This window comes from Bubalus kerabau, chromosome 4 (assembly GCF_029407905.1).
Source record: "Bubalus kerabau isolate K-KA32 ecotype Philippines breed swamp buffalo chromosome 4, PCC_UOA_SB_1v2, whole genome shotgun sequence".
NCBI classification, from domain to species: domain Eukaryota; kingdom Metazoa; phylum Chordata; class Mammalia; order Artiodactyla; family Bovidae; genus Bubalus; species Bubalus kerabau.
In genome coordinates this window covers 11,553,287-11,571,191 of record NC_073627.1, presented here as the reverse complement: position 1 = coordinate 11,571,191, position 17,905 = coordinate 11,553,287, and the positions used below count along the sequence as shown (strand labels likewise).

Below are 17,905 nucleotides of genomic sequence, written 5' to 3'. Positions count from 1 at the left end.
ACACTCACTCCTGCCCCCTGTTGTGACGACCACACTCGACATTGCCAAATGTCCCCTTCAGTGTCCAACTGCCTTATCTGGGAAATGCTGGTGTAGGGACTCATAATCAAACCCACCCCTTTGCTTAGAAAAACATTTTTTTGACCCCATTAAAGTGGCTGAAACTTTTGCAAAGCCTTTAATTTTTTCACCCCATGATTCAAGTTGAGATAAGTATTTTGCCTCAAGAAAGATAAAGTGAAGATACTGCTGTTTCTGGGTATCACTCATGACACACACCAAGCCAGAAAGTTAAGAATTTATTGATATACCAAGAGTTAACAAAAGGTTAAGACAAAAACCCTCTGACACCATCTGCTAATGACTCTCCCCTACAAAATAAATTAACATCCGTCTAAAAAGATCAGCAACCTATTGCTAGTGTTAGTTTTCAAAAAAATAAAAAAAATAAAAAAAAAACAACTAGAAAATCCACAGAACCTTTAGATGCATGTGAGCAAAGATCTGGTCCTCTGGGTACAATCTTCCTCTCCTCCCACCCTTTCCCCCCCAAACCGTTATGAGTTTCCTGGGGGAAGTTTTTCCTTTTAACTAGTTGGTCCGACTGAATATGGGGGCTGGGCTGCTGTACTGTTTCAACAAAGATCTTAAGTTTCCCAAGGCAATAACATATCCACTTTTGTTCTCTTTAAAAAAAGCAAACAAACACCCATAGTTTAAAGTAATTAGAAGTGGCATACATGAATGATGGGGCTTTGTTTTTTTTTAAATTAAAAAACACAAATCAAGCTAGTGATTGGCAATGGTCCAAAACTCTGGTCCTCCCCCAAAGTTCTCTCCTAATGAAACCTCTAGGCCTAGAGCCCTCTTAGTCAGGTCAGAATTTCTGAGTGTAACCCCAAACAAGGGACACTCTTTTTGGTATGAAAAATATATATATAAAAATATGCCAAATCCCCTACAGAAGACAAGACTGGCCACTCTTCCTATCCAATACGGAAGCAAACTGACAAAACAGGATTAAAACAACACTCAATATACATTGTGATGCAGTTCAGCATAGGAAACCCTGCAGGATAAAGAAACCAGTTAGATGTGTGACCAATGCCTAGCCACCCACCCACACACCCACACCCACACACACACCCACACACACACACACACACACACACACAGCAGTAGCAAATGAAAAAGTACTGCTTTTATTTATCGGTAAACATGACAACCAACTCTAAGCATCTAACTCTTCAGCGAAGGCTGTCACACCTGCACGTGTGTATACACACACTCACACTTAGAGACATGAACCACTTGGGCTCACAAGCACCAAGAAAAAACATGCAACACAGCAAGAAGGCAAAGTGGCTGGGAGTAAGATGTCTGCAGATTCAAACTTTGGGATTGAAGTAGCTGGTAAACAGAAAGGCACCCAGTCGGGGTTTGAAGACCTGGTGGCTGGAGCTGTGCGGTTAGTCCAGAACATGGGTGCCCTGAAGGTGTGAAGGGGAGAGCCACTGCTGGCCTGGCTCTGCAGCCTCTAAGGCAGCACAACTTGAAGGTTATGAGCTCCTCTGATGGGGAGGCAGCCCGAAGAGTCCCTTTAGTCACACCCAGGGGCATCCGGGGACAGGAATGAGGCTGGTGCCAGGGGCCCAGTGTGCTGGCACCCCTTTCTTCCAGACAGGGCAGTGCACTGGCATCTCTCCATCTCCTGCTGGGGTAGTGGAGGGGGCATTCTTCCCCTTTATGGCCCACTTTCCAGTTTTAGCCTGTCTGGGACCCCCAGCCCTTGGGTCTGCTCAAGTGGGCACCATTCCAATTGCAGATAGCATGGCTATCACACACGAGTCGCAAACTGCATCTGGACACCCCTCAACCAGGTCTTGGATGTGGATCCGTCCCCAAAGGCACACTGTTGAAATTGATTTGGCTACACAAAAGCCGTATCTTCCTATTTGGCGTGGAGGGTGAGGGACTGGGGGGGCTGGAGTTCTGGGAGGCCTACCCTCAGACACTAGAGCCCACTGTGTCCCCTGCCCTCAGAGTTATGGGAACAACAGAAGACTCTACATCTGCTGGCTGATGTTAACTGGTAATTGAAGCAGAAATAAAGTTCCCTGCATTCCCACTTCTCTTTTTGGCATCAAAGACCAGTGACTCCACTCACTGATGCACCTCTGCCCCAAGTCAGTAACAGCAATTTTGTTGTTGGCTGGAATTGCCAAGACTGCTTCTGGACTCAGCCATCTTGGGGGAGGCAGTTGGGCTGGCAGCTCCGGCCTTTCTGGAGACCCTCTGCCGGGTGGACCACTCAGATTTGTCCCACTTCCCAAATGGTACAGAGAAACAGCTTCTTAGCTGGGAAAGAGAACATGGAACCCCCAGAGGTGCAGGGATGGGGGGGATTGTCAGGGGAGGTAGGTGGGAAGTGCAGGAAGCCCGCCGAGGGCCGAGGGGAAGGGAAGCAGACTTCCAGCAACTGCCCACATGGCCCAGTTTGCAGGGCCACGATTAGGACTAAGGCAGTCCTTGCACCGGGTGGCAGAAAGGAGGGCAGTGGAAGGACGCCCTTCTTCTGTCTCCCGAGCTTGGGAGGTTTGGGGGAACAGCTCTGGGACCAGCCCCCTCCTTGCCCGTGTTGGACTCTGGGTCAACATGTGGGGGCTGCAGCTGTTAATCTGAATCAGGGTGAGATGGCACCCACACCTACCTCTCTAGGGTTCCTGATTCCAACTGCCATGCCTGATGGCTAACGTTAAGGCCACAAGCCCTCAGCCGTCTGAGGTGAGAGCAGACAGGGAGGCGAACAGTGTCCTCACCCTTGCCGGCTCAGGCGTTGCTCTGAGTCGGGGGTTCTGACCAGCATGCCCCCTTCCCCGCTCCTCACACAACCTGAGCAGAGTACTCCCAGGAGTGGCACCCCCCAGGCCTTACCTCCCCCGAGCCTTAAGCAACCCTCTCTTCCAGCCACTGGCAAGAACAGCCAAGCTGGACCTGGAGAAGACCCCTCCTAACACCAGTGCGTGGGGGAGACGGGGAGGCAAGCTGACCACTGCGGTCATCACAAACCACGAAGGCAGTTCAAACAGTGAACGTGGTCGGGCTTAAGAAACACAGGACGCTCTTGGCAACATTTCCCTGAGCCCCAGGCGGCCACCCAGACTTCCTGAGGCAAATGGGGAGCAATGCAAAGGCCCAGAGGTAGGAACAAGGGTGAAGGCCAGGCAGCAAGGCATCACGGTGCCTCCCCTGTTAAAGTCACAGGGAAGGCTGGGCCCAGGGGAGTTCCCACCCAAGCCTGCCCCTGAAGGAGGCCACCGGCCCCTGGAGAGGATTTGGGATGCAAGCCACGTATCAAAGCATAGTCAGAGGCCAGAGAAGGGCAGGGGAGCCAGGGGAGCCAGGCGGCGTCAGTAATGTCTCAGGTTGAAGAAGCCCACACTGGTGGGAGACTCCTTCACCGTAACGGTGATGAGGTTGGCGGTGACGTCGGTGACAAAGACGTGCTCGATGAGGCTGCGGGTGGGTTTCCAGTCCTGGCTGGTCTGGACGGACACGGAGAGGTTCTGCCCGGCGCTGGGCAGGGAGGCCGAGTCAGGGTCAGAGTCGGAGCTGCTATTCTCCTCACCGGTACTCATCTCAGAGAGTGCAGCTGTCTTCCGTGCTTCTCCAGACGTCGGGTGGCCCTCCTGCCCGGGGGCCATGCTGCCCTTCCCACAGTCCCTCTTGCCTGCAGGGGTGGGCATGGCGGCCGCTCTGGAGACCAGCTTTTCACCCTTGCTGACATCAGTGGGCAGGCCGGTCCCACTTCCTGCAGTGGGGCCGCCCCCAGCACCCTTCCCAGTGGCTGGGTTGGTGGCAGGAACGCCCTTGGTGGCTGGGGTGTGGCGGGCGACCATGCCCCCTGCTGGCGTGCCATTCTTAACACTCTGTAAGTCCAAGACCTGGAGGCTTAGCTCCTGGGGGGGTGCAGGCTGGGGGCCCAGGCACCCAGCAAGGACCTTGTTGCCACTGTGGACGTGTGGGGGCCCTCCTGTGCTCCCTATTTTCTGCTCTACAGCTCCACTCGGGGTCTTTGGGACTTTGCTTCCTGGGGGGCTTATCCCCAGCTCCCCCTTCTGCGTCCTCATCTTGAGGTCTAGCCCGAGGCTGCACTTGCTGGTTGCTGGGGCCCTGAGGGCCAGTCTGCCAGCAGTCTGGGCCTGGCTCTGGCTCATCCGGTTCATGTAGTGCACGATGGAGCTCTGCCAGCTGATGCCCCCACGGCTGGGGCTGCCGGCCATGCCCTTCATCAAGCTGGCCAAGTTCTCCGGGGTGGCCATGGCACTTGGGCCACCGCAAGCCTCCTTGGCATGGGCCTTCAGGGCCGCCAGGCCGGCCACGGGGGCGCTGAGTGGAGGGGGCAGCTTGCCCGCGGGTGCCCCCAGGTCCTTCCGGGCCGTCTTTAGCACCTTGGCCAGGCTCACGGGCCTCCGGGCTGCCTTCTGCTCCGGGGGCAGGGGCTTGCGGCCCCGCTTCTTCCGGATGGGGTCCTTCAGTTCGGGCTTGGCTACCAGGATCTGGGCCTTCTTTTGAGGCACCGGGTGAGTCTCGCGGCCCCGTGGGCCCCTCTTGGCATCTAGGTCACTGTCCTCCTCCTCCTCTGAGGAGGAAGAGGAGGACGTGGAGGAAGAGGAAGAGCTGCTGGATTTAGATTTGGAAGGGGCGTCAGATTCCTGCAACAACAAAGGATGAGGTGTCACTTCTAAAGCCTGGTCTCCAGGGGCATTCACTGGACACCTTGGAGCCAGCCCCTCCTGCAACTTCCAGACCAGAGAGGAGGCCAGGAGGGAGCGATCTCACAGTCTGGTTCTGATGTCCTAAGCAGCGCAGTTAGAAGTGAAAGAGAACAAAGAAAAACAGGTGGCTCACAAAGAGAAGCCTGAGTGATGGACAGAAACATTCGCAGGCTGACACTGGGCCCTGGGCCTTCCAGGGGCCTGTGAGAAGCTCCCAGCCCTTGGCAGACACCTGGCACAGGGAAATTCAGAACAGCACAATTCACGTGTCTCAGAGGGGCAGGGTGGAGTGAAGCAGTGTGTGCAAGGGCTCTGCGACCAGGATATCTTGCTTTAATCTCTCCATTTCCAAAGATGATCTCTTCAGACCCTTCCAGCACATAGGAAAACAAACCACTGCCCTCCACATCCTCTGGGTGTCATCCCAAACACTAATTTCGAACACCTTCCTGGTTCTCAGGTCCCTGTGTAAAGGGGTGCTTTAGGGAGACTGAGTCAACACCTGCTCTTGGCCACAAAGCTCTTCTGCCCCAAACTGGGGATGTTGGAATCAAGCCCAAGGAGTCTGGAGTCTCCTTGTCTGGCCAGCTCCCCACCTTGCTGCCGCTTCTTAAGCCAATGTGTGCGTTCAGGCCCGGAGGGCAGCACCTTCAAGAGAGAAATCAAAGACACATCTGATCTTGCAGCTGTGCCATGGAGCCCAGGCATGTGTGCACCTACCTGGCACACCTATGAGCACCTACTGTATACATGTGTCCTGTTTTTTGTTCCTTGTAAGCCACTGGAGGTGAGAAAGTAGCACAGAGTGGACCTCACCAGAGTAAGAAACCAGCTGGGGTGGGGGTGGTGCTCAGCCACGCCAGAGGGACAGGGCAGGAGGTGGAGAACCGAGGTTCACTGTTGCCCCCTGCTGGCAGAGCCTCAGAGTGGCAGTCCAGGGGGAAGCAGAGCCAAAGTCTTCTGAGCAAGGGAAAGACTTGCGTGGAGATGCCAGCTGGCCTCCTTCCCCCAAGCCTGCAACCCTCCTGCCACCACTTTTCACTGGGCCGGCAGAGAGCCAGCACTTGGGGGTAAGCCGCCAAATCCAGGGCAGTAGCCACCCACCTTGAGCTTGGAGTGTCGGCTGCAGGAGGACATCACGGTGTGCTTCCTCGGCCTGCCCCTGGGCCGCTTGCCTCTCTTCCGGTTCTGCACCTCCTTCTCGTGTTCCCTGAAGACAATCAGCAATCAGAGTCACAGACTTTTCCTTCGGCTATCCTGGAACCCTATGGTTTCAAATCCCCCCAGGTAGCTTATCACCAGTTTCCCTGCAAAAACATACCCTGTTAATGAACAGATCCAAGGCAGAAGTGCAGATCCCTTTCATTTACGTTTCAGTAAAGACAAGTCAAGAAATTCAAGCAAAGCTGGGAGAGGAATTATTCCCAGTTTTCTCTGACTCCTCTTAAAACAACTTTGTGCAAATCTGCAGGGAGATAGTACAGCAGAAATTCTACACCACCACTAGAAGGAGCCTTCATGGTCACATGGTCCAACTTTCTCAGTCCAAACAAGAGAGTCCAGGGCCAGGGAGTGAGGACCACTGCCCTCCACTCTCCACCTCTCTATATCCTGCATAATATCTCAGTCATGGGAGCACCGGGGTAACCAAGGGGTCTTCTTCCCCACGGTCTTACCCAGAGCCAGTGCTCCCAGCATGTATTTCTTTCCCTGTTTCCTTTTTCTGGTTCTTTCTGTTCCTAGACTCTGTTCTGATGGAAGTACTGGCGGCATCTGACTGCATGGTGGCTGGGGCTCAAGGCAGGACAGTGTTAACTAGCTCCATGACTCAGGGTCAGAGGGCCAAAAGAGCCGCCCCCACCCACCACCCCGAAAGCATGTATTCTAGGCTACCCCAGGGGAAAAGGCTCTATCTGAAGTACTTTCCTGGTAATTAAAATAGGCAAACATCATCTCATTGGCGCCTGTAAGGTGATCTCTTAGAGCAGCCCCAGCCTGTCTCCTAAAAGGACAGGAGCACTCATGGGTCTCTGCTGACACATTAACCTGTACCCATGGGCCCAGAATATGGACTTCCCCTGACAGTCAAAGACCACATCCCCACACCAAGCAAATAACCACCAGTTCTTAGATCCCAGGGGAATCTCTGGGGGTGAAAAGAACAAGGCAGAGCACCCACCTCCCAGTTTTATCGCCCCTGTGATGTAAACCAGAGCACCCCATGGTTCTTTTAAACTCTTGCATCTATCTCTGTGACATCTGCTAACCTCAGTTCTTGCCTGTTGTACTGTAAGTAAAAATGAAGGATACACACTCTCTGGACAATCAGGACACTTACAGAAAAAGGTACCAGCTCCCACCCCTTGGGACCTACAGCACTTGAGTTATGAATTAAATAGCAGACAGCAAGCCTGCTGGTAAGTTTTTTCAAAGGTATCGAGGCAAGCATATGCTCATTGTCTTCTCTCTCAACCCATACTGAAATCTCTTACTTTCCCCCTCATTCCATGGCCCGTCTGAGAAGACCCAAAACGTCTTGCTAGAGCAAAAAAAACGGCGGACATAGGTTGAAACAACAGAGAACAGCTGGCTGGATTGATCCCATCTGAGAAAGCTTTTGGGCACTTAATTTATCAACCTCTACCAACAGGGCAAGGGGTTTCCCTGGTGGCTCAGTGGTAAAGAATCCGTCTGCTAATGCAGGAGATTCAGGTTCACTTCCTGGGTGAGAAAGATCCCCTGGAGAAGGAAATGGCAACTTGCTCCAGTATTCTTGCCTAGGAAATCCCCCTGACAGAGAAGCCTGGTGGACTACAGTCCATGGGGTCGCAAAAGAGTCAGACACGACTTAGTGACTAAACAGCAACAACCAACAGGGCAATTCCCACACCTTACCCCCACCAGTCTGCTCTGGAATTCCCTGGAACCTTATGCCATCACAAGTCACTCACCACACTTTCCCCTGTATTTCAAAGAGGCTTCTCTTAACCCAAGTCTCCTACCTAAAAATAGATACGACATCTTGAATTACAGAAGCAAATTCAGCCCCTGAGACTGGTGAGGGGGCCCCCATGGTGCTCACTTGGGACCAGCTGTTTTGCAGCACAGAAAAAAAAATAAACGTGCTGCTCTTGGTCCAGACACACCATGGTAGGCATAACTTTCTGCTGTGTGTTCCTGTTCCCTCTGTGAGCCTTCTTTTGCTCAATCCACGCATGAGGACTGGGAGGCCAGGTCTGCATTTTTTAGAGCAAACCTGCCACCCTGGTTTTTATTAGTGATGTTTGCAAACTAGTCAACAGCAAAGGCCAAGAAGAAAAGCCAGAACTTTTCACAAAGGATGTCCAAGAAGGTTCATTTTGGCAAGTCTGTCACAAAGACCAAAAGCAGCACTTACTCAGGGATTCCCAAGATCTGGACACAGTGCTGGCTCTCCGAGGGAAGGGAGGGAGAAGACGACTCACCTGGGACTTCAAACTACAGCCCAAGCCCAGGAACTCTGGAGGGCCAGCACTGCCCTGAATGACTGTGTGACAGGCCAGTGTCCCCCCAACTGGCTTCCCCCTCCCACAGGTTGGTTAACTTTCTCACTTCTTCTGGAAGGCCAAGAGCAGCCTCGGGTCCAGGATATTTTCCTCTGGCTCCCAGCTGTTGTGTCTGGAAAAGCAAAGAACAGGACATCTTAAAGTTCTAGGCAGCGACCAGCCACTTCCGAAACCAGCCCAAGTGGGGTTGCCCCACTGTTCCCTGATGCCTGCTGGCAGCCAGGGAAGCGGGGTACTGGGGACTGTTCCCCACGGTCTCACCCACATCCAGGATGAACTCCCGGGACACTGAGTTCTGAAGCCAACACCTTGTCCTCAAACTCAAAGGGAAACCATTGCCTCCACCCCCAATTAACACCCGGCCTCAGGAGGACTCTACAGCCTCCCACAGGAAGAAAACAAATCGCAATAAAATGGAAAGTTGCAGAAAGGGAAGACCCCAAACTCTGGCCCGGAGCCAGGGAGGGAAGGGAAGGCTCCCTACAGGATGCTGAGAGGGGGACGCTTAGGGGCACAGAAACGCAGCCCAAAGATTAAGAACAATGTTGCTGGCATCCAGGCCAACACCGGCCGGGGCACCCAGTGGGGAAAGCAAAGAAAGAAAAGTGGGGTCCGGGAAGAATGGGGAACTGGGTCTGCGCGAATCGCCTGTAAATAGAGCCCCTTCCGGGATGCCAAGTTCCCTCCCTTCCATTAAGAGGGGAAAGAAAAAAAAAAAAAAAAGGAGCCCTACATCCATGAATAGAAAGCTCAGGTTACAGCCGGGGAAAATACGGACTAGAGGAGGGGGGCTGGAGTCCCGCGGGGACGGTTGAGGCGGGCGGGGGCGTATGCAACAAATGGGCGCGGGAGGAACGAGCGGCGCCAAAGGGGCGCGGGCCGGGCGTGGGGAGAGGCGGCCCGGGAGCCCGGAGCGGAGCTGGGAGGGCCGGAGGGGCTTCCGGGGAGGCCGCCCAGCCCCGCGCCCCGCGGGCTTGTAAACAAAGGGCACCCCGCGCACGCTGGGCGTCCCCTAACCGCCAAACTCGAGGAGCCCGCGGAGCCCCCCGCAAACTTCCCGCCGGGCGCGCGGACGCCCCCCGACGGCGCGGGCGAGGAACCCACGCCGCTCTCCCACCACACACCGAGGTGGCGCGGGCGGGAAGACGGGCACCGCATTGTTGGGGACTCACTTGGAGGACCAGCCGCGCCACTTGACCAGGTACTCCAGCTTGCCCTGCAGGGAGAGAAGAGGCGCGTGAGCCGGGGTGGGCGGGCACGGGCGGGCGCAGGCCGGGCCGCACGCACCTTGCGGAGCCGCTTGCTCAAGATGCACTCGGCGGCGAAGACCTGCTCGCCCACGCTGCTCAGCTCCTCCATGCTGCCGCGCGCCCCGCCCCGACCGCGGCGCCTGCCGCTCCCCGCACAGCCACAGCCGCCGCGCGCCCTGCCGGCCGCACACAAAGCACCGCCCCCGCCCCGCGCAGGCCCGCCCCGCGCACGCGCACCGCCACCGCACCCCTCGGGCCCCAGCCCGCCACCCGCCCCCGCGGGCCGCCCTGTTCCGGAGCGGGCCAATGAGCGCGTGGGGGTGGTGCCAGGAGGCGGGGCGCGTATTGTTCACCGCGGGCTCGGCTTCGCGCCCGGGGCGGGGGTCCCGCGCGCGCTTGGTCTTGCTGGGCTGGGGGCACGGGTGGCGCGCGGGGGTCCACTAAGCTGGGGCAGGTCCCTAGCGAGGAAGAAGGAAGCGCCTCCCTTCTTCTGACCTGGCGATCACCGGCCAAGTCCCGCTTGGTCTGCGGGGCTCGCCCGGCCTCCGCCGAACTTCGTTTTCCGGGCAAAAAGCCATTGTTCTGGCCCGAATGGGGGGAAGTTAGGATGCGGCGAAGGCGGCTGCTTCCTGCCCCTGCCCCCGAGGGGCGCTGCTTGGAGCGCGGAGGGCCCAGGTGCCCTCAGTATTTTTGAACTTGGTCTCGAGCGGTCGGACTATTTTGCGCGGGAGCGAAACGGGCTGGAAGAGGGTGGGGAAGGAATGGGAGACAAAATACGAGGGGAAGAGGTGAGCAGCAAAAACGGAGCAGCCCAACTTTTCCCCCCAAAGGCAGAGAGGAAAATGAATCAGCTGAAAACGAACGGCTCTTTCTTCGTACTTTGTTAAAAGTGGCACCCAACCCCCAAGTTTTAGGGCGCACGTAGCGGGAAAGCAACTGCACCTTTTAAATATTTTGTTGCATAATTTTAAGAAAATGAACGTGGCGGGGAAAGGATCGAAATTTGAGGAGATGGTTCTAACCTGGGACTAAGTCATTAATGGGCCCGCTAGGATTTGGCAGTGGATATCCGTTGGATCAGTTGCATGCGGCAGAGAGGAGACTGGACCGCGTTTAGAGTTAGGGGTGCCCTGGAGTCCTGAAGGGCCATCTTCGGCAATGACCCTTTTGTGCTGTTGAGAACAGTGTTCCATGAACAACTTTCCTCTTAAATCATTTAGCTGTTGAATCAGAGCAAGTCAAATGAGTAATAAAGGTAGCGTTATTAAAGTTAATAAAGTAATACGTTAGTGCTAACTTTTTTCACATCAGTACAATTTAACACAAAATTCATTTTCTGGTTTTGCTTTTCCCTTGGGCGCAGCTGCAAAGTACTCTCTGTGTTGAGCAAATCGAAAAGTCGTTTCTTGTTGCAATGACTGTCAATGTAATTTTAATCATTAAAACCATATTTATAAAAGATTATGCAGGAGAAGTGTGCTTTTGTTGCTGTTTTAACGGGAAAGGCCTACTGTAGAAAATTTGGAACTGCAGAAGCCCATCTTTCAGTTTTTGGCATGTTCTTCAGTTTATTTGGTTAAGTAGGTTACAGTCCTTTGATATCCTGGAGGGAACTTGGGTAACATTTGCAAACTCAGATATTGTTTGCAAAGGAGGTGGGGAAGAGGAAGATTAGAGGGGGATTTGATTGCTTACTTTGGAGGAGCTGCAGCCTGGAACCCCTCTTTTGGGGTAAAACCTGCACTCCTGGGATAAAGAGAGCTGTGTACAATTTCTAGCTCCTTTTGTATCCTCATCTTCTGGAGCCAGGCAGTAAATTGTGGGGCTGATGCCAAAGGTGTATTTATTGTAATCCAACAAATAGCTGGATCAGTTTCAACTCACCATTCTTTGCAGAATTCATCTTGGGTGTGAGGTTTTTGCCCTGGAAGTTTCCACTTTCCTCTTGATGATATATGGTATCCTGGGATACTTGCTTTTTTTTTTTAAAGAAAACTTAAGAGAATTTTTTCTTCCTCTGAGAAATAAATTTGTCTAGAATTCGACCCCAACTCACTGGGGAAAAAGAAAAAATCGATTTCCTGGAAGATTTAATACATATATCGTCTATCCAACTGGGGCCACCCAGTTTGGGTCAAATAATGTTTAGGTGATTTACTGGGAGAAACAAATATGACAAATTTGAATAGAATTAAATTCTCAGATAAATAGGGTGAGATATGATCCAAAATTTGTGAAGTGTTCCTTAAAAACAAAACTGGAAGTTGGCAGAATCAAGGAATGATTCCCGCTAATCCAGTTGTGTCAAAACATGGGTTTGGGCTAAAGCTGATTCTGTTTTGACTGTCACATTTAAGAATTATTAAGACAAATTAGAGCTAATGATTTTCTTGTTCATTCAACAAATGGTTCCCCAGCATTTGCTGTCATCTGGACATGACTGGATATAGTATAGAGTCTGTAACAGTGCTGTCTAGTAGAACTTTCAGAGAGGATGGAAATGTTGGAAATGCCTTATGTTCGTGTGCTTCAGTGTGTTATTCACCAGCCATCTGTGGCTAGTGAGCACATGAAATGTGCTGCTGAGGAATTACGTTTTAATTTTAAATTTTTTTTTTTTTTTTTTTTTTTTTGCCGCACCTCATGGCACATGGGATCTTAGTTCCATGAACAGGGCTTGAACCCGAGCCCACTACATTGAAAGTGTGGCATCTTAACTGCTGGACTGCCAAGGAAGTCCCTTTATTTTATTTTAAATAACTTAAATTTAAATAGCCACGCATAAACTGGTGGTTAGGGCTTCCCTGGTGACTTAGATGGTAAAGAATCTGCCTGCAGTTCGGGAGACCTGGGTTCGATTCCTGGGTTGGGAAGATCCTCTGGAGGAGGGCATGGCAACCCACTCTAGTAGTATTCTTGCCCGGAGAATCCCCATGGACAGAGGAGCCTGATGGGCTACAGTCCATGGGGTCGCAGAGAGTTGGACATGACTGAATGACTAAGCACAGCACAGCACAGCTAGTGGTTCAGTATTGGGCAGTATACATCCTTAGGAATGCAAGGACTATAAACATATTTTCTAAGAAAGTAATGTACTTACTTAATCCTGGAACATGAATAACTTATCTACATTCCCATTTATGCTTTACTGTCTAAGAATGTTTGAAACACATACAAAAAAGATTTAACAATACAAACATACAGGTAAACATACATACTCCATTTAATGCCTTTTTTTTTTAATGCAAGTGACAGTGTCAATGAAAAATATGAACTAATTAATGTTGGAAATACCACTAAGAAAAGTTACATATTTTCATGCTGCCCTTATGGATCTGAAAGCAAAGATACCGAGGCACGAAGTGAATGACGGATGTGACAGTATTATTCTCAAGTTGATGGAGAAGTCAGGAATTGAGATGAAGCAAGTACCCTTGATCTGTCAGCTTTGGCAGTTACAACTAAATAACACTGGCAACATCTTACAAAGGAATTCCCAGGTGGCTCAGTCGGTAAAGTATCAGACTGCAAAGGAGGAGACCCTGGTTCAATCCCTGGGTCTGTAAGATCCCCTGGAGAAGGAAATGTCAACCCACTCCAGTATTCTTGCCTGGGAAATCTCATGGACGGGGAGCCTGGCGGGCTACAGTTCGTGGGATTCCCAGAGTAGGATGCAACTTGGTGACTAAACCATCAACCATCTATGGTAAAGAATCTGCCTGCCAACAGGAGACACAAGAGACGCAGGTTCAATCCCTGGGTTGGGATTGAAGGAAGAAGTGGCAACCCACTTATTCTTGCCTGAGAAATCTCACGGACAGAGGACCCTGGCAGGCTACAGTCCATGGGGTTGTAAAAAAGTCAGACACTCTTGTTGGCTGAACAAGATCAATGTCTTACAAAACAGTTTTGGGACAGCTCTTAGTTTTTCTACAAATAATGTCTCATTATTGTAATCAGAGTTGACTGAAAGGAGTAAGTAACACCATCCACACCAGATACATGCTCAATGGTCTGCATGGGAGAAACTCAGGAAATATATAATACATTGCACGATCTTGAATTGTCCCCCAACCAGGTCCCCTCACATTTGCAAGACGGAAGTAACTTACAGGCGAGCCGTGTTATGTGATGCTGATTCTGTATATGCAGTGGATAAATATTATACGTACGTGAGACACAGTGTTTATGTATCAGAACTCAAGTTAAAATAAGCACAGTTAGGGCCCTTGCAGAAGTTCTCAAGCTTTCAGTTTGCCTAAGAATCCCCTGGGCAAACCATGCAAATATTGACCTTTGGGCCCCACCCCCAGAGATCCTGACCCTGGAGATCCCAGAGGCCTACTACAGCTCACAGTGCTTAGAACACTTCTTACAAAGGGCAGCCTGTCCCAGCCCAGATTTTACAGGAGCAGGAATCCTAAATTGCTTCAGGTCATGCGGCTGTGAAGCCCATTCCTGCCATTTCCTACACACGCCTGGTGGGGGCGGGCAGGCCACATCTGGAAGTGGTGAGGCAGCCGGCACGTAGTAGGCCCTCCAGGGCTGAAGCTTTTCAAGCACCTGGGACCTGCCCCAGGCCGCCTAACCTATTGCATGGCCCCTAAACAGGAGCACAGACTGGACTCACCTGGATCCTGGGGCCTGGGGAGGTTAAGGAACACTGTTACAGGAGGGAGGAAAACAACAATTAGCCAATCCTTCATGATTGTACTTTGGAGACCAGACCGCAACCCTCTGTGAGAGACCTCCCTTGTATGTGGATTTTGTTTTTAAACACTGTCATTTATTAATTCTGCACTCATATAAGTGCATGATTCTAATTTCTTACAGCTAGTGCAGTGAGAACATCTTTATTTTTTGAAACTGAAGTACAGTTGATTTTCAATGTTGTGTTAGCTTCTAGCTAAGCGATTCAGTTATGCATGTGTGTCTCTGTGTATGTATATATTTTCTTTTTCAGATTCTTTTCCATTATAATTTATTACAAGGTATTGAATATAGTGTCCTGTGCTATACAGTAGAACCTTGTTGTTTATTTTATTTCTTAAAAAAATTTTGTAGCTGTGGTGGGTCTTTGTTGCTGCACGGGTTTTCTCTAGTTTCGGAGAGCGGGGGCTCCTCTCTAGTTGCAGTGCATGTGCTTCTTGTTGCAGGGACTTCTGTGGTTGAGGAGCACAGGCTTCAGTAGCGGTGGCACACAGGCTTGGTTGCCCTGAGGCATGTGGGATCTTCCCAGATCAGGGATGGAACCAGCGTCTGTTGTATTGCAAGGCAGATTCTTAATTACTGGACCACCAAGGAAGCCCCTATCTATATTATATATAATAGTTTGTATCTGCTAATTTCAAACTCCTAGTTTATCCCTGCCCCCTCTTTCCCCTTTGGTAACCGTAAGTTTGTTTTCTATGTCTGTGAGTCTCTTTCTGTTTTGTAAATAAGTTTGTTTATATCATTTTCTTTTTAGATTTTCCATATAAGTGATATCATATGATATTTGTTTTTCTCTATATGACTTGACTTCGCTTAGTATAATAATCTCTAGGTTCATCCATGTTGCTGCAAATGGCATTATTTAATTCATTTTTATGGCTGAGTAGTATTCCATTGTGTATATGTATCACATCTTCTTTATCCATTCATCTGTCGATGGGCATTCAGGTTGCTTCCATGTCCTGGTATTGTAAATAGTGCTGCTGTGAACCCTGGAGTGTATGTATCTTTTTGAGTTCGAGTTTTCTCTGGATATGAGATTTTCTCTAGGAGTGGGATTGCTGGATCATATGGTAACTCTATCTTTAGTTTTTTAAATGAAATTTCATAGTGTTTTCCATAATGGCTGCACCAATTTACATTGCCACCAACAGTGTGGGAGGGTCCCCTTTTCTCTATACCCTTTGTAGCATTTATTATTTGTAGACTTTTTGAGGATGGCCATTGTGACTGGTTGAACATCTCTATCTTTGCATGTTCAAGATGCTAGCACATCTCTGGGATGGCATGCCTAGATGCTGTACTGAAGGACAATGAGTCTACATGTTTTTTGTTGGCTATTGCCAAAGTGTGCCCTAAGGGCCTGCACTGATTTACAGTTCCACCCCAGGTAGATAGGGTTGCTCCTGTCCCCACATTCTCAGCAACTCCAGGAGGTGTAAGTCCGTCTAGGGCATTTCTGAAAGTGTTTAATGTTTAGCTGGTTTCAGTGGCACTCAAACACAAATTAGTCACGTCTGTTGCACATCCCACATCTGCTTTTTTTCAAGATCTTTGCCTGGTACAGGATTGTTCGAGTGTAAAAAAGGTTTTATGAGTGCAGTTTCCCAGTGTGAAATCCATTATTTTCACAAATTTAACAATAACTTACACATAAAAGTTTTAAATTTTAGTGTGAAGCCCTTACTTAAAAATCAGTAATTAGTTTGGAGATTCAAAGCGGTAAACGAATATACATCATGAGGTTGCTAATTGTTCTCCCTGGATGCTGGAGGTGATCATGAACATCCTCTATACATCCTTTGGGTACCATTGATAAACCCAGGGGTTTCAGGAGTGATGGATCTGAGAATTGGGTTGCAAATCCCCCTCTGAATCAAATGTATGCTCTATTTCATTCCCTTCGTTAGCTGGATTACTTCTTGTCTAAAAGAACCCAAAGAAAGAAATGTTGCTCAGGTCTCACAAGACAAGAGATTTATGTTTCTGTCTTTAATCCAGTTGTTTTGGTGAGAGACTATGAAGATAAGTTCAAAGGACACACAGTTTTCATTTTATTTTAAAATTTTTAGTATAAAGTGTTTATTTATTTACCTGACTGCACTGGGTCTTAGTTGCAGCATGTGGAACCTAGTTCCCTGACCAGGAATTGAACCCAGACCCCCTGCATTGGGAGCCTGGAGTCTTAGCCATTGGACCACCATGGAAGTCCCCAGGACACGCGACTTTTTTTAAAAAGCCATTTCCTGCTTCTTGTTGGCAAAAATCTCAATGATAATCAGAGGAATTGCATTTGGAGACTAGGAATGTTAAACCAGAACACACGGAGAAAATTCCACATTGCAGGTGAGCACGGGGTGCTCAGAGGATGATGGGAATATCCAGTTTGATGTGTCCAAGGCTGATCTTCTGCTTTTGCTGGGCAGCATCTCACCAGGTCCCCAGCCTCCAGCTCTGTTCCTCCACCACTGGGGACCTTCCTGGCTGTCGACTCAGCAAGGAGAGTGAGACATGCCCTGCTGCCAAAAGGCTCAGAGTGTGTGTGTGTGCATGTTCAGTCATGTCTACTCTTTGCAAGCCTCTGGACTACATAGCCTGCCAGGATCCTCTGTCCATGGGATTCTCCAGGCAAGAATATTGGAGTGGGTTGCCATTTCAGACAGATACTGAAAAAGCTCCCTTTCCCCTTCCTGTCCCCAGCAGCATGATTCTTCACTCTGGAAGCAACAAATGCTACCGCTTCCTAGGTTTTCTTCCAGGGGCACCTGAACCAGCAAGGATGTGTGGAGCATTTCCTCTTGCCCCAAGGTCCCACTGGTTTCTTTTGATCGTACAGATGGTAGTGCACTAAGACTGTTCTGCACGCTGCTTTTTTTTTTTTCCCTCTTAGCTGTATGGCTTGAAGGTTATAGGCCCCATCAAGTGGATAGATCTACCTGGCTCCTTTGAGTCTCTCCATGATATTCCTTAGTTGGATGTATTGTTGATATAACTAGATCCCGATTCACAGATGCTGAGTTGTCCCCGTGTTTAGCTCTTGCAGCAAAGAGTAGCATTTGTTTAAAGAACCGAGTTTTTCTGTTTGCTGGACTGTGAGAGGGATGCAGGCCTGCAGCAGAAGTGTCCATGGCGACTGCAGAAACAAAACATGTTGAAACGCTGTTAATTTAATCGCAATGCACGGCCATGTCCTTTGACTGGGCACGTTCTCACAGGTTCCGAGAGCATTTCAAATAACTCTCAGTGCTGACGGTGGTGGCCACTGTCTTTTGAGGTATTTTTATAGGCTATTCCTCTTTGGGGAGGAAATCTATTTTACATGTCCAGGCTTTATAAGTGAAAGGGGCTGCTGTCAACATTCCCATTTCATATTTCTTGGAGACCCTGGTTCGATTCCTGGGTTGGGAAGATCTGCTGGAGAAGGGATACCCAGGCTACCCACTCCAGTATTCTTGAGCTTTCCTGGTGGCTCAGCTGGTAAAGAATCTGGCTGCAATGTGGGAGACCTGGGTTCAATCCCTGGGTTGGGAAGATCCCCTGGAGAAGGGAAAGGCTACCCACTCCAGTATTCTGGCCTAGAGAATTCCATGGCCTGTATAGTCCATGGGGTTACAAAGAG

General features: G+C 50.2%; 1 protein-coding gene across 1 annotated transcript; it reads right to left on the bottom strand.

Moving 5' to 3' along the window:
• Positions 1 to 282: 282 nt before the first annotated feature.
• Positions 283 to 9,750, bottom strand: CBX2 (chromobox 2). The gene is made up of 5 exons (XM_055575295.1): positions 9,611 to 9,750; positions 9,496 to 9,539; positions 8,370 to 8,435; positions 5,883 to 5,988; positions 283 to 4,715 (listed from the first exon to the last, which is right to left on the bottom strand). Exons 1-5 carry the CDS (start codon positions 9,680 to 9,682, stop codon positions 3,411 to 3,413), a joined length of 1,593 nt encoding a protein of 530 aa, XP_055431270.1. The 5' UTR covers positions 9,683 to 9,750; the 3' UTR covers positions 283 to 3,410.
• Between the last annotated feature and the right edge of the window lie 8,155 nt (positions 9,751 to 17,905).